Source organism: Triticum aestivum, chromosome 7D (genome assembly GCF_018294505.1).
Source record: "Triticum aestivum cultivar Chinese Spring chromosome 7D, IWGSC CS RefSeq v2.1, whole genome shotgun sequence".
NCBI lineage: Eukaryota > Viridiplantae > Streptophyta > Magnoliopsida > Poales > Poaceae > Triticum > Triticum aestivum.
The window spans coordinates 507,796,995-507,814,237 of record NC_057814.1 but is presented as its reverse complement, the minus strand read 5'-3'; the positions used below and the strand labels follow the sequence as shown (position 1 = coordinate 507,814,237).

General features: G+C 39.6%; 1 protein-coding gene across 2 annotated transcripts; it reads right to left on the bottom strand.

Moving 5' to 3' along the window:
* Positions 1–1,115: 1,115 nt before the first annotated feature.
* LOC123164510 (uncharacterized) lies at positions 1,116–15,231 on the bottom strand. Of its 2 annotated transcripts, XM_044582019.1 has the most exons (20): positions 14,833–15,230; positions 13,944–14,193; positions 13,619–13,728; positions 13,398–13,532; positions 11,981–12,212; positions 9,407–9,777; positions 8,721–8,794; positions 8,299–8,452; positions 7,881–8,064; positions 7,049–7,277; positions 6,170–6,604; positions 5,383–5,440; positions 5,152–5,239; positions 4,513–4,584; positions 3,550–3,633; positions 3,297–3,440; positions 2,703–2,781; positions 2,331–2,413; positions 2,183–2,237; positions 1,116–1,615 (listed from the first exon to the last, which is right to left on the bottom strand). In XM_044582019.1, exons 1-20 carry the CDS (start codon positions 15,137–15,139, stop codon positions 1,556–1,558), a joined length of 3,204 nt encoding a protein of 1,067 aa, XP_044437954.1. In that variant the 5' UTR covers positions 15,140–15,230; the 3' UTR covers positions 1,116–1,555. The 2 variants fall into 2 exon arrangements, with proteins under 2 accessions (XP_044437954.1, XP_044437955.1); XM_044582020.1 differs by lacking the exon at positions 4,513–4,584 and having other exon boundaries at positions 14,833–15,231.
* Between the last annotated feature and the right edge of the window lie 2,012 nt (positions 15,232–17,243).

The following is a 17,243-nucleotide window of genomic DNA, read 5'->3' as shown; positions in this document are numbered from 1 at the left end:
CTTGATGCTCTTGTTGATCAAGATGCCTACTCCATTTCTGTTTGTAGTTGTTCCCGTATATCACATCTTAAAGTCGGTATCCTCCACCTACTTCGACTTCTGTCCCCTCTATTTGGTTTCTTGGGCGCATATGATATCAAGTTATCAACACCTCTCCCCATTGTTGTATCAACTAGCTCTCCTAATTTACATGTCAGGGACCCTACGTTCCAACTACCTAAGCAAACCCTAATAGGCCCGGCTAGCTTCCTCACCCTTCGCACTCGTCGAGTCAATTACTCATTTGTCACTACACCTGGGCGTCCATGTAGTGCACCACTAAGGATATAACGACCTGATCCTTGCTCACTTATCGCCCATTTAACACCACACCTGGATTCCGATATGGCATGTCGCTCAGATGGTTACGCTCCAACGATGTTCTTCTGGGTTTCATCTTCATAAGAGTGGCTGAGTTTTGAAATTGGCTCGCGAGGCCTATCACAACCCCCTCTCCTTCCCCGAGCTTGGGACCGACTGTGTAGAGACAACATAAGCGGAGTTAAACTAAGGCTAGGTGTTAGAGGAGGGACAAAATCATGAATTTATAATCTGGGTAGCTCCCAAACATTACATGAAACCGTGTGCAAGGTTTGGAGGTGGGGCTAGGTGTAGAACACCAAAAGCGAAGAGGGTTTAGTTATTCACCATTTAATATAATGGCAAATAAAAACAGAGCTTAGTTTAGTAAAATATATCAAAATTAATCCTTAATAAAAAGCCATATGATGCTTATGAGATGCACATGATGTACAATCAATATCTAACGTAAGTGTTGGTCATGGGCTGTTACATGAAGCTCAAGCTTCGGCCAGCATATGCGATGAGGTTGCTACTAAAGCTCCTCTGCTTTTCTTTTTTCTTCAAACTATGCAAGAGTTCTACTCCCCCGTCCGAAAATACTTGTCATCAAAATGGACAAAAAGAGATGTATCTAGAATTAAAATACATCTAGATACATTCCCTTTTATCCATTTTGATGACAAGTATTTCCGGACGGAGAGAGTACATGTAAATTCATCAAGAAGTTGATACAGCGCCAAATAAATACATGACCCCATACAAGCGGCACGACAAAAACTAAAACCATGTATTTTTATTTTCTGTTCTACGTTCCAGTGCTTCCACTTTGTGGCCCAAACAACTAGTGAGCTCGGTATACTATACGTTCCACAACAAGTAGTACTCCTGATGCAACCGTTAATGGATCACGTTGTGGCATGGTTGAAGCTCGCCAGTCATGTTTTAATAAGCACATATCTGCGGAACAGCTGAAAGTCCTCAAATGCGCCTTCTTCCTTGCATTCATTTTGGATCTAACTATACAACTGTTTCTCCACCTTCCAACAATCTTTCTCTGCCTACGTTGCATTGCACTGTGTGATATTTACAGCATCTGATGGGCAGGGTTTACGATTCCGTTGAACAACCTTGCCAAACGAAGCTAGTTAAACCTGAAAGACCTATTGAAGGCTGTCTGATTACATCTCTTCGTGGTCTATTCATGGCCTATCGATTATGGTGGCTCTTGGAAGTACGGATGGTTCAATGCTTCATCAATGCTTAGACGGTCCTCCTGCGAGACAGGTAATTCATTGCATGTTAAATCAATGGAAACGAAGAAAATGGTAAAATCACACTAAGAACTGCATTATTGTTTAAATCGGTCAAACTCAATAACAAGACATGGATGGCCACATTATGGTTTAACATGGTTCTTTTCAAGTTTAATAGGACGCACAGGACCGAAAAATGGGACAGCCATAGCCTAATCAGTGCCTTACTGTGCACAGCTGCACATTATGTCCACTAATTGCTGTGATAAATCTTCATCTTTTTGTTCAATTGAGAGCTGGGTGTGGGACTACAGTTAAAACAACTCCTATCAGGATAAGAGGTATTAGACCTTAGACAACATTAGGCACAGAATCTTTGTTACAGATAACAGAATTCGGCCCCAAGTGAGGTTTATTACCTACATGCACAGTAATTGAACTTTCCTGACGGAGATATTTCATAACTGCTACGATTTTTCACATCATCTAGCAACTATTCCACATCACCCATTCATAATAGCCAGATTCTTTTGAAACAAAGGGTACAAAATGCCTCTTTTTTGCAGAACTGGGTTCAAGACACTTACATGATGCCACACTAGTAGCTGGCGCGCTAGTCGCAATGCCCACAAATTAGGAAAGCTGGAATACGTTAGCAATGTGGTACAATTAGATATGATGAACTGAATAATCGGGGTCTGCAGAAAATGGTGATAAGAAGAAAAAAATACCAACCCCATTTTAAGAGGGTCTAGGATTTTCACTTGACGGGCAAATGATTCTTCAGAGCATTTCCAAGAAGCTAACCCGCCGTGGCCCTTAAATAATGAAAAGGAAAGAAGGAATCAGGTGATGTGGAAGCTTAAAGCATAGTAATAAACTAATAATGACAGAATAGGTCGATGCAGGGAATAATAAAGGATGTATATGCAGATCTGGACATTTCCTGGAAAAAAAATCTCTGCCAAAAATATAGCTTTCTGAATTTTGCCGTCCTGAACAACTATGTGAACACAGGCATTTATCTGACATTTTTGGAAGAGAATGACATATAATGCACACGATCATGACAAGTTAATCAATAGATAATGTAGTTGTTGTACTGACCCGTTCGGAATTAATGCTGCCTTGTTGTTGCGTGGAAATCCCCGGTACTAAAATGCACAGTTCCATGTAAGACCTCAACCTAACATCATAACAAGATAGAAGAAACGCTACGTCTCAATACTCCACAGCATTTACCAGGAAAAATAATACTGCACAGATAATTTGGAATCACCATAATTCAAATGATCAAGCAAGTTGACACTAATGGTTCAGCAGTGCCCCAAAACAGACAAATTGTATTATGGCACTGTGACATGCTGATAATTAAAAAAGACATTTAGCTAAGATGCTATATATTGTTCGGAAACCATTTTTTTGTAGTTTTCTGTGTCGAAGGTCGAATTTCCAGAAAAATCTGAATTCTGCTATTAATCACGCACTTCAGCTTAGGGCATCAATTTCTTATGTTGCCTTACAGCATTGGTTTGTTCCATGAGCCTAAAATGATGTTTGTACTATTTCATTCACAATGAACATATTTGATTTCTTAGGATTGGTATGAGAATCAAGTTGCAAACTATACCAGCTTCGCTAATCTAGGAACAGAAAATGTACTTCATAACTCACACATCAAAAACCAAAACAGTGTCTCACTTGTATGCAAGCTCTTTTGTTTCCTCACTCCACCCTTCAAGGCGTTGATCCATTAAAATACGTGCACGGTCACTTATCTGGAAAACATGTGGAGAACCAACTATCAACTCCAGCATGACAACTCCAACACTCCAGATATCATACCTGTAAACAACGCAATGAGAATATCAATGACTTTCAGTGCGGCTGTGCTGACAATGGTGGCACAGGGAAGCATTTGCAGAAGTAAAACAAATGGAGGACAGAGACATACTTCAGTCTTGCACTTTTTGATCCCTGAAACCAGCTTGAATTAAGGAGTGCCTCTGGAGGAGTGTATTCAAAAGTCTGCTCAGACCTAGAATTGAGTTCAAACTAGGATTAGAATGGAATGAAACAAAAGAAAGCAGGATCATGCAGTCTTCTTCAAGAACAAGCATGTTGGACAGTGTAGAGTATAGCTTTCTGCAACTGCTAAAAGAATACTGGGCAGTAAATTGACGGCCAGATAATGTCCAAAGTACTTAGCATGGAAAAACACCTTTTTCGAGAAACAAAATGTTGCAGTTCGGCACTGAACATGTCCATTAAGAGGAAAATCATGCAAGTTGGCACAAGAACCTACTCTAAAAATGAACCATTGGCATAAACATGATGAGAAATAAAGAAATTACTTGAAAAAAAAACTAAAATTAAAAACAAACATACTAGTTAATAAATTCATAAATCCTGCACGTCATACAGTTCACGTGCTTCAACTTTGAAACCAGCGTGTAGAACCGTTTGAAAAAAATATCATGGATTAGTTCATTGAACTCTTAAAGATACATTCAGTTCCAAAAGAACTTTTAGAAACAAAAAGTCATATTTTCACATATTGGATAGTAAGATCTATGTTCAAAATGAATCGACCGTTTACAGCAAGGTCTTGAAGCACTAAAGTGTACATGTCAACTCAATGAAAGAGGCTATGTTCTTCAAACCTAAACATACAACATCATTGATGGTCAAGAATTCAAGTACTATGATTTTTTTAAATATATGGTTGAGTTACACAATGATCATATAGGATATAAAATGGAGAAGCATTACAGAGCAACCTAATTAAGAAGTGATGACGATTTTCAAACTGCAACATCCAAAAAATAAAAATAAATAAGTGTTCAGTGCCTAAAGCCCAACAACCTCATAAATGTATGCTCTGACAAATGATAATAGGGAGAAAATTATCACACACCGAGTAGGCCCTGAACCATAAAGATGCTTCAAAGTGAAATCATCAATGGCACTGCCGAAGTCAATAAGACGCCTGCATATAAAAAGTCAGTAAGTAGTGCCAGAAGAATGCAACACCCTGCTAACATTTTTAGATGTGCAAACATGACAGTTGACCATGTCACAATTTGAGTTTTAATATCTCAAGTTAGAACTGAAGTTCACCTAGCAAGAGCACACCACTTCAGGCCATGTGATGGTATATGCCATATAATTGAACTTTCTCTATGTTGGTCCCTTAACGACTTGTTGGCAAACGAGAAACAGAAATGAAGAACATTGTGGTTTGTTCGGGAAAACTTGGTCAACATATTCTTTTGGGCTGGTAGAGCTAGACTACTGTACATGTGAGGTAAATTTCTTATAAACATTGTACTACTGTTACCCACTTTTGACTACTTGGTAATATTCTATAAAAAGTAGGGTGCTTGAAAAAATCATGTGGGACCTGCATACACGCCTCTAAAACTGATTTCAGCTATCCGAATGTTGTTAGAATTTTGTAATCCAACTACCAAGAAAATTGAAATATCCAAGTAAAAGATAAATAAGCTCAACCTAACTGTAAGAGGTATATCTCATAGAACATCTTAGTTCTTACAAGTTCAGCTTGTTTTCCGTTGCTTCAGATGGAATCTCTCTTAAACATTTTCCCGTCTTCAAATCCTCAAAGCAGATGATCATGTTCTCTACCAAGGCATAATACAAATCATGTTAACACAACTCGTTGATCGAATATGTCTGTGGAAAAAATGATGGGAAGATGGGGTACTATGTGCGGCTCAATTAGTGTGGTAAGGAACTAGAGAGTAGAAGTCAATGGAATTTTTACCAGGTTTAATATCCCTGTGAGTGATGTTACGATCATGACATGCCTTCAGACCCATCAGCTGAAAAACGAAGCAAGTAAGAAATGTATATTAATCTATTGAGTATGAAATCATAAAAAACAAGCCAGCACCTTAAAAAATATGTCTTCCTTTTTTAATAAAAGAGAGGTAAAAAAATACAACGACCTACGTGAGAATGCTGGTTACGTTTCAATTTAAACTAGAGAATACCCCGCGCGTTGCTACGGGAATTGGTTGCAATATATTTTAGTAATATGATTGTATGAAACATGCATAGTGGAATTAATAATATACAAACTAAAACTAAAAATGAATATTATATATTTGTACTCCCTCCGTCCCATGATATAAGATGCTATTACAACCAATATATGAGTACATTGGTTGTAATAACATCTTATATTATGGGACGGAGGGAGTATTTGATTATTGTGTAGTCAAAAAATAATTTGAATATAAGTGGCATAACATAATGGAAAAGTTTTTACCATGCATGCTGAGTGCACCTTTAATGAGGTGGCATGTGTGGTGAGGGGGATGTGTGCATGGGATCAACTAATTATGGATTTTTTTTTCCTCATGCATGTTGTAGTGGGCCTTTGATGAGGTGGCATATGTGCATGTTAAGATAATAGAGATAGTGGGGATGAACTATTTAGGTATATAGGATTTCACAATGACTAAAACCACAATAAACTATGTGAGAAGCACCTAAAGGGGCAGCCATGACATTTGTTTACAGGACTATAAAGATTAGAATAAGCATACCAGTTGCCATAAGAGGTTTTGCATTTGCCTTTGCCCAGCTTTAGTAGTCCTTAACCAATACCACCACTTTGATGGTTGCAGAACTTGAATATATCTGACCCTCTCATTATCATCACCGGTAACTAACTTTGTGTCTTCAGCAGCATATAACAATTTTGACAATGAGCGGCCTTCATTGCGGTACACAAGCCATATTTCCCTTGATTCTGATTCAAAAGATTCTATAAACCTAGCCACATGCCTCAGTGATTCTTCAACAGCTGAGATGTTCTGTTCTGGAAAGCTATACTCAATGAATTGCATGTCCATCGGAAACGTTGCAGATGATGATTCCATCCTTGACAAAATTTCAAGGGTTTTTGAAGCATTTGAAAATAATTCTCCAAAATGCTTCTCCCGCAGTCCGCTCAAGTAAGCAGCATTTCCTCTTTCCACCTGCAGTTTCCAAGCAGCAGAGTCAAGACAATAAAGCTTTTCAAGAATCTAACTTCCTTATTTTAGGGTAAGGACAATGTTGCTCTTAAATGCATCACATGCAATGGCGGAAAAGTGGTCGGACCCTTCCCCGGACCTTGCGCAAGCGGGAGTTACGTGCACCGGGCTGTCCCTTTTATGCAATGGCGGAAAAATTCGAAATGCCAAAGATGCCCAATATGATCATTTGACCACATCAAGAATGTCAAAACCCAGCATTCGGTGAAAACTAATATATGCATGAACATCAAACATTCAGCAGATTAGTGGCTCCTAGCACTTACCGGCTAGCACAGCGTGAATCAAAATACATTAAGTAGGATCAATTACTGTACCTCTAAAACTAGATAATGGGAGTACATGACAGAATGACAGATAGTTCATTGGAAAGAATAGTGGGTTTACCATTATGCGCTTCAATATGAATAAATCACCATCTATCATGTCTGAGCCATGATTTTCATCAGATGACGATGTTGTGTTTGAACTTGTGCAATTATACGAGTCTGGTGTAAGTATAGTGTTAAAGTGGGAAGGATCTTTATGTACATCTACATCATCAGAGCAATTCCAACGAAATGCCAACCAGACTTCACCATATGAACCGCGATCAAATCTTCTCTTCAGCTTGTACCTAATTATCATTACAAAAGGAAAAACTCATATGTACGTATACATGACTTGAACTATTACCATGAAAATGATTATATGCAACTTGACGTGAGGAAAATGGTTTCAAAGGGAATAAAATCTATCTCCAGCAGCTCTTCTCAAACTATGCCCTTGCACCTGACCTGACACCTCACCTGATCAATAAATTGTGCCACAAACAACTCTTCCATCATTTCACTCAATGGTGCATTCATGAATGAAATACAGCGATAATCAGAATATAAACTACTAATTCAGGACGGAGGGAGTATAAATTAATATCTTTCTGCTGTGCAATTACCACTTACGTGTGGTTCTTCATTTGGAAAAGTAATAGATGTATTGCACTCGTTATCACCTAAAACTTGAAAGTAAAAGTACAACAAGATAATACAGTATATGTATATGTGACTTCGGGCGAAAGTTTGACTGGCATAGACTCTACCAGTAAGAAATCTAAAAATGCCACGCATGATGATTAAAAAACAATTAAACCAAATAATCTAAACTTCAGCAACATCTTGAGGTTGTTATCCAAATATGCTGAAAGGGTACTCAGGAAGATGCTCAACAATGGAAATGGTACCTGATGTCAGCTATCTTATAGCCAAATGCATGTGAACTGCTTGATCTGCTTCCATTATGTGAAACAGAATCAAGCAAGCCAAAATAATTTGCAAACCCTTCAGGACTAGTACATCGTCCCATTTCATCATCTTGATGGACAAGGTGCCAGCAAAAGTTTCTGTCCTTGTATTTTTCAAGATTTCCTGTGCCCCAATGTACCCAAAGTCTAAGATCAAAAAACAAATGTATAGAAACGAATTTAAAAAAAACTCAAACATGCCCAAATCAATATGTGTCAACTATCAAGTCTTAAAAAGAAGATTACTAAGCCATTGAAATAAGACTAAACCCTCCAACAAGCTAAACCCCTCCAAAAACAAATGACCTTGTTACTAAAAACAGACGACACACAAGCATCCCTGAAAAAGGTAACTCACCATCAGAAGATAACACATTTTCAGTTGGCATGTGATTGAAGTCATGGACTCCTTCATGCTGATAGTCCTTGGGTACCCTAAATATAAAGTCCATGTCTTCATCAAGACTCTCAGATAAGTAGAAACAACCCAGTCTCTTAAGTTTTGCATCGACCTAATTCAGAGCAGACAGAAATACAATTAATAGCATAAAAGATTCCACAATAAACTCCAACAGACATTGAACATGTAGCTTAATAAATGAAAGTATGAATGAAGATAGGGCTTTCTTGTCAAAGAATTCCAAGTTCATGCAGAACACTAACATGCTAAGTCAAACATATTTTCCATTCACACAGCACATGGAATGTAAATTCTCTTTGTTTTAACTGTTAATATCTAACTTTCAGGGCAAACAGTGACATAATAAATTTCTCACTTACCAAGAATCTCTGGAACTTTGTCGACGAGCGCTTGAAATACTCCATTTCAATAACAGCTGAGCTAACTCCATCGTCTGCAAATACATTGAAATACATGTCAACAAAAGTACGGACTGAGAAAGACTTCACAGGAGGCCTTGAACTACCTTTGAGTGCAGAAAGTGAAACAGCAAAATTTGATGGGTAGGCTAATGGTCAATAGAAGTTAACTAAATTAGAATTTTAGATTCACAGGATCAATCCAGTTATGTATACTTATATATCAAACAATCACTTGAATAACAAACAATCACTTGGATAGAACAAAATGTAGCAACAGGGCAGCAAAAGAAGAGGATAACATCATAGAACAAGGAGTCTTGTTTCCCCTTAAAAAAAGTGGTTTGCCCTCCTGTGAATATTTCAGCATACCTATTTAGGGTGTCCAACATAATAATAACAGGGAACTGACTAACATGCAAACATCAATCAGCTTAAGATTGAAAGGAAACTTGAACCAAACTGATAAGAAAATGCACGAATTAGCAAATTATTACTTTATTAGTCATCTGCAATCGGTGGGTGAAATTACAGTTTTGTTATGATTAAAGTCAAACAAAATACAAATGCTTTCAAATAAAATTGCAATGTACAAATTACAGAGTAGTTGCAATTAAAAAATATAAGTAATCAGAGACTAAGCCTACCTGACTTGTGTTGGTACGGAATGGTCTGTAAAGGCAAAACAGATGTCACTGAATTTTCTTCAAGATGGTGCCAATCTTCTATTCTAGCTCCAGAGCTACTAGGAGATCCCAATGGAACAATCACAGCTGCTACATTGTCTGTTGTGCCTTTCTGTAAAGCAAGATGAACTATAAAATCCGCCAAATTCTGTTGCACGACAGCAAGGGGTTCAAAATCCTGGTTAACACCATATTTCGCATACAGCATCATGTCGCAAACATCTTGCATGCTCATTTTCTCAAAGACACCGTCAGAGGAGGCAATAAGAAAGCTATCGTTTGCTGACAGAAGCTGCCACCCTGTCAGTTCAGGTGTCGATATTACACCATACCTACAAGAACAATGAGCCATAACAATTCAGCATGTCCATGCAACTAACATATCAAGGAACAGAGAGTTTTGAACATCAAAATGTCACATTCGACAAGCCACAGACATAAATTCTTAGCCATCTGAAACTTCCGCATGGAAGATCTACAAACAGCGATATACTCCCTCCCTAACTTAATATAAGACGTTTGATAGTGTCAGAGGTAGTATCAAATAATTCTATGCCACGATATTCTGGATGTCTCAATATTTTAATCTTTAATCTGCAAATGCTCCTCTCACTGGCTTCATATTTTCATCGATTTCATTGCAGATTGCTTTGGGATCTAGAATATCTCTTCTGTTATAAAAAAGTTTAATCACCCTTCTGTCTCAGGTTGGTCTCTCCCAACCCATCCTATGCAACAGATGGGCCATCCCTGCATCTCACTGGTAACATGAAGCCCCAGTGCCTTGCTCCACAAGATCTCAACTTCAAGTTGCTGTTCCTCGTTTGCTCTCCACTCGCCTTCCCAGTCACTAACCTAAATCGGATGACTATCACCACCAGGCCCTAATCACCATCATGTCTCCTCCCAAACCCTGAGGCCTTACCCTCGCCCTCTGCCTCAACTGACCCTGCACACACTGCAACTCTGGAATCACCATGCACTAGTTGCCGACCTCCACGTGACATCGGTGCACCACCAGCGCAGCGAGGACGAGATGTGGGTGTCACATCATTGCATGTAAGGGGCATAGTCCAGAGATATCCTCATGGCACCAGTAGCCTGGACCCAGTGGTGGACACTAAGCGGGGCACTTGGAGGGAGGGGAACCGAGGAAGCATCCAGGGATGACGCCAACCAAGAGTTGTAATGTAGTTCTCTATGGAGGAATAGTGGTTTACCATAGGATTCCCCGAATTTATTTGGGGTCAGCTGACCTCAATGCTATACTGCTAGCTCCATCGCTGGAAGCAACTGCGCAAGTAAGTCCAGAGCAAAATGGGTACCTAGATGAAACTATGACGATGGTGTGGATTTTCTTGTTACCGTTGTGATTGATACAAGGTAAACTAAGTAGTAAGTAGTAAGTATAGTTCTTTGATAATTTTTCTATTTATAAGTACAAGAATGTGTGTCTAGAGTTATTGAGAGCCTGGTATACTGGACGGTCCTTGGTTAGGGTCAATGCTTAGTGGGTGTTCAGTTAGTTGTTTCCTTAATTCTGGAGTCTGGACAATGAAGCGATGAACCGAATGGTGGCCATTCGGCTTTCTGAGAACTCTTCTCAGTTCTCACTATGCCGTCCAGGCATCCACATTCAACCCAGTGAAGGGAGTGTCATGTTGAGGCTGCACATGTTGAGTTTGGGCGAGCTCGGCATGCACACTTCATACTGTCTGTATATGTTGAGCATTCTTTTATTTGGCTTTGTTATGATTTCTTCAAATCAAATAACGTTGCCCATGTATGCTAGTAAGTAATGGGGTTAAGCATCTGTCATAGTGAGGTTGGACAGAAACGACTTCAAGGAAGAATAACACTTGTGCCTGCTGGGGGTAGAGACAAACTAGAGCAAGGGATGGGGTGCCATGTATAATACAGAGCCAGACTGTAACAACTTATTTTAATATTTCCAGTTAACAGAGATAACATCCCAAACCAATAAGATCCTAAATCTCTTCTGTAAGTAAACACTATAACTCGCAGAATGACAGGTTTAATGTACAAGCTATAGATTCCATGATTAATTACATCAATTTTTCATTGTGCACTGACTTCCGGTGCGGTCTGACCATCTGGGCGCATAAGCCATCCTCAGAGAATTGTGCAGCAGTTCTATGAGTAAATTCCAATTGATCAGCTCTTACCTCGTTGCCTGGAACTGGTGCACTATTTTGAGAGGCCATCTTGTGGCCCAAGTTAGTAGACCAAATGGAATGTTCAGTGCACCCTACAACATGCGGTTATGTGATAAATCATAAAATTGAACGATCTATAGTTCTTAATATTGATCCCCAAATCCGTAGTTTTCTGAGTGTTTGTACTTTGTACACGATACTTGCAGTTTGGTGAAATTTACTCTTTAATAAAATGCAGTAGGGCTACATGTAACTTTTTTATTTTTCAAGATATGCAAACTCCAATACATTGAAAACCTTGGGAAACTGGTAGGTTAGACATAATTGGAGAAAAGAACTCAATAGATTGCGTACTAACCGTTTAAAAGGCACATCGCCAATAGCTCGAGATAGTGCAAGCTCACCATTAACACGGTATACACCAGCCCACTCAAGAACATAACCACCAGCAGCTTCTACACGCCTTCTCTCATCCTCTCTATCCGGATGATGGTCCCTGGTTAACTCCTTTACATTGTAAAGTGGTCCACCATAATTTGCCAAAGCAAAGTCCTCGTGATTGCTAGAGTTTCTCTTTCTTCTCCGTTTCCCTGATAATGGAAGCTTTCTGATTATTGTTTCTCCACAAGTCCACAGTGCAAGTCATACAAGCAGATTCAGGATGTAGACACCATTTAAAGCAGAAGGTTTTATTTGTATGAAGCAGCAAATTTTGGAGATCTCCTGTTCAACTAGAAGTCTAGAAGTGAAGAATATTTGTTACCACAGTTCTTTCATGATTTGATCCATAAATGAACCAATATTGGTCTTGGTTACTGCAACCTGCCTAAATTTTACTCGGTAGCCTAACATAAAATTTTCTACCATGATATTATAAGTACAGGTTTGTTTTCCCTTGAACATGCATCAAAATTCGCGTCATTTTGTATTAGTAAGGACACCGTGATGGCGCGAAACTAACAACCAAAATGGAAAAAAAAAACTAGCAAAAGTAAGAAAAAAACTGAAAAACTATACTGCCCTAAACTACCCAGCCAAGATTAAAAACGATTATTGAACACAGCCAGCTAGGCAATGTCTTAAGACTAATGCACATACAGGTAGTCACATAAAAGGATGAAAGCTAGGCCCCCTAACAGCAAAGCATGCACTAATGTCTAATGAAGAGAAGCTTGTATTAAAACAAAGGCCATGCTGACAAGACAAGAGATAATGATGCATCACGACATGAACAATGCACCGTGGCAGTTTCAAAAGTTACAGTTAAAAGCTAAAACGTGGCGTTTTCAACATTTCTCGCCATATGTAGTTCTACTATATTATGGTGGTTTTGGTTATTGTTTTTACGCCAAAGTCACGGCACACCTATTCTCTCCCAGATTGCCACTTGGTTTCTGCGGCATTATATACAAGGATGTCAAATCCCATACCGAGGCAATGTGGATCACCAGACAGTGCTAGTCGTATCTCGTACAATTTATTATAAACATTGCTCAAAGAAACATGGATCCAAGGAGGATAGGAATTAGGATAACATTAGTAGTATGCTTTGATATTTTCAGCCCAGATAAATATAGCCTGTAAATCTGTAATATGCATGAGACTGAAAGAGTATGGGATCTGGAGAGACAGGGTAACAGGGGGAGGGAGAAAATAAAATGCAAGAAAATGCTTGCCAACAAGAGTAGGAGAGTAATTGACAGGACAGAAAACATCTAAAACAAGCAACATCCATCTGGGAAAGTTATTTAAATAATAAAAGAAAGAAGACTAACTCTTTTGACGGTATGAGGCATGACTTTGTGAGCACAAAAATGCTTTTGAATCTCCCACATTAGCCGTTATGATTTGGCCATCGGCTATCAAGACCACAGTAGCTGTTGAACCGGACTTGAATTTTTTTCGTAAAGCTTCCTGCATTACACATGCCAAATAATCCTTTTCAATTATTACGAACGTGCACAATGAAGTTTAATTTTGCTTACGAAAATGAGACCTTCCTTGGAGAATGTTAGGTCAATATCCTGAACTGCCCTCAATAATGATTCCTTCAGAATTTCCATGTGAAAAGATCGATCTAGAATTGTGGGTGATATCCAACATGACCTGCACTTTTTTAGAACCATGAACAACTTTTATTGCCCTGAAAATAAGGTTCAGATTCTTCGAAAGTGGCATATGAAAATTAATACTTTGATAGCATTCTGAGATCAAGGAAACATGAAAATCATCATCAACATGCTGTAAACAGGATGTAACTTCATAGTGTAAACACAACCAGAACTATTTACATGGATTAGAGGGCATGATAAAAGACAAACCTCTGCCCGTGGTTGGACTGATCCTCTTTGTACAGGTTAAGAACACTGTTAAGAATAGTAACTTCCTTATGTGTCAGCTTTCCAGTTGAGTTTCTGAACATGATGGAGTATATACCGTCAAGAAGAAAATAAACATGAAGCAACAAGTACTCCAGTAAGAGCTTAGAAGCCATCTCACTGGCCTCATCTCCATTATGACCATCAAATATTGCCATCACTCCGACATCCACCTCTTTAATCCTCATTTGCTCTGTATAATATAGCAAGTTAGCCAGAATCAGATTACAAATGAACCAGGTGCATCTTAAAGGATCGAGCATAAAATCACAATAACCAAAGCACTTTTGAAGAAAGTATTTCTACAAAATCGTTTGACTGACTATGTAATAGGCTAATAGCGACTTGTTATCCCTAGACATATAAGTCATGAGGCACTAATCAACTTGACCAACTCGCAGTCTTGCAGTATGCAGTATGCAACCTTAATGGCAGGAAAAGGATGTTGTGCTAGGTCTAATAAACTCTGCAGGGTACCTTTCTACTATGATCCTTCCAACATGTATCCAGCTTCCCACTCCCATTTTTACGATTTCTTAGTGACTACACTCTCTGACATGAGATACCAACTAACATTCAGGAGTACAAATCATAGTACCAGTAAACCAGAAGCAGAATACTGTTTTCATTCCTCATTTCTAGCTCAAGAGTTCATGAAGCACAATAATAAGTGCATTAATTAATAAACAAGGTTGCCAGTACAATCATCCTGGAAGCTCTGGTTAACTGCACATGATTTCTCAATATTCCCTCGCCCTTCCACCTCATAGCTGCAGTGCAGCACCGCGTGTAAATTGCGGATTTGTTTTACTGACTCCGTGTTGTGCGGTACCTATGAAGGGGATGCGGATGCCGAGAGCGCAGACGGCGCGGTCCTCCTGGGAGCGGCGGCGGCCGCGGTGAGCCGCCACATGGCACCTCCTCGGCTGCGGGGAGGAGGGGCCCTTGTCCCCATCCCCCTCGCCGGCGGAGAGGATGGTCCAGCGGGGGCAGTGCGCGGACTGGTACACCGCGGGCGCGCCGCCCTCGCGGTACACAGCAAGGCACGTCGCCGACTCCCCCGTGCACAGGAGCGGCGATAGGAGCTCGATGAGGATGAGAAGTAGGATGGTACGGTGGCCGGATGGCGGTAAGGACATCGGCGAGTCGCCGGAGCAGAAGAGGGGAAGAGGAATTTATTTTTATTTTTTTGAGACACAGAGGGGAAGAGGAATTATGGGCTTGCGTATCGCGAGCTCGTGACGGGCCCCGAGCAACAATTTCTTCAATCCGAGCTGGCGACTAGAGCGACGAGGAAGGGGAGCTGCTATACAGCGCCCGCTGCGAGCCATACGATCTGGTCGCTCACCCACGTCTTTCATGAGCCGGCACAAGTAGCGCAGGTTTTTTTAGCTAAAATGTAAAATACACTAATGCCCTCAAAAAACAAAAAGTTTAAATACACTACTCCCTCCGATCCATATTACCTTTCGCTCAAACGGATGTGTATACACATATTTCACTGCTAGATACATTCATCTGAGTGACAAGTAATATGGATTGAGGGGAGTAATATATTTTGAGAGACACCTGAACACTTTTTATGATATTTAAATGTAATAAAATGTCTTACTAATTTATATAAATATAACCATTTTAATAAAAAAATATGTGTGTGTGCAAATATATAAAATAAGCATGTACTCCTAAAATACATTTTATGCATTTTCTAAAAAGTGTTCAGGCATTTAAAAATATTCATTTATTTTTTAAATTAAACATGTTTAACAAAAGATCATCATGTATAAAACTTTGTTCAACATATATTTAGAAAAATCAATGTCTATTTAAGATATATTCGAAATGTTCCTCATGTGTTTAGAAAATATTCAACGTGCATTTGAAAAGTGTTCTATGTTTAAAAAAATAATATATAGAAAAAATGTTTATATTTCTTCTAAGATCTAAATTTAAAACAAAATGAAAATAATAATAAAAGGAAAACAGTGATAAATATAAATAAAGAAATGGAGACGAACAAATAAAACATAAAAGAGAAGCAAAAAATCCAAATACAAAAAAAGCATTACACGCAGAATAGGGAGCAAACATGCACCCTTACCTGACTCTTTGGGTTGGCCCACATCAAGGTGTCGTTTTTTATTCTTTTCTGGTTTTCCTGCAATTCACAAGTTTTATGGAAAATGTGAAAAATAAGTTCATGAAAATTGGGAAATGTCACCTTCCATGAAAAATGAATAAACCTTCAAACATAAAAATAAAAAATATTTCCAAAATACTTCTATGATTTAAAAATTATAAAAATGTACACGGACTTTTAGAAATGTCACAAAATGTTAGAAAGTATTTGCAAATTTTATAAAGTGCCTTTGGTTGGCTGCGTCTCGCCCGCACTAGGCCCGCCGAAAATAGGGATGTGACATGTGCATTTGCTTGGTACCCACGTCCACGTGTATGCGTGGAATAGGATTTGTGTATAACATTTGCGATGAGAAAAGGCTAGTGCTGAAAACGTGAGCATATCTTATGTGGGCCTACTATTTTAAGCCCGCTGAATTTCACGCTACAAATTAGGAGGAACTCGAGTGTGCACCATGAGTTGGAGTTCAGTCGGTCGGTGCGCACCACATCAAACCCTAGACAACCACCACCAAGCAAATCCCAGCCGACCACTATCCCATCGCGATCAGCCTCACTAGGGAGAAGGCCCGGGGTGAGAGGCGTGAGAGATCGCGGGCATTGTGGCTCCTCGACAGCTTCCATCCCAAGCAACGACCATCATGTCACGAAACCAAATCCGATGGTGGATCTGGTTCATGACGTTGCCTGGACACCTCGTCGCCGCCACCCTGCAGTTACAGCCGTCCCTACCTCCCACGCGATCGCCACCTGTTGCTAGTGTCCTCTTCCCTCGCATGCCATGATGCCGTGCCTTTGACTCCCCTCCGTCGGTGGCACCGCCGCCGCATCGTCCCCGACTCTAGGTCTCCCGTCCGAGTCCTTGTTGTGGCGTCTCCATCGTTGCCTGGGCTGCTCTCCAAAATTCAGCTAACCCAAATTTCATTTTCAGGCAACTTGCCCAATAGCAAATGCGAGAAAGTTTCCATCCTTAATCTTTTGCAGGTTCCGAGAAAGAGTATATGGATGGTCTAGTAGAATGTAACGCACCGCCCTCCCATATACCCAATCATTTATGGTCCTTTTTTTGTTCCAAAATGGTAGTAGTGCTCTGGATGGGAATGG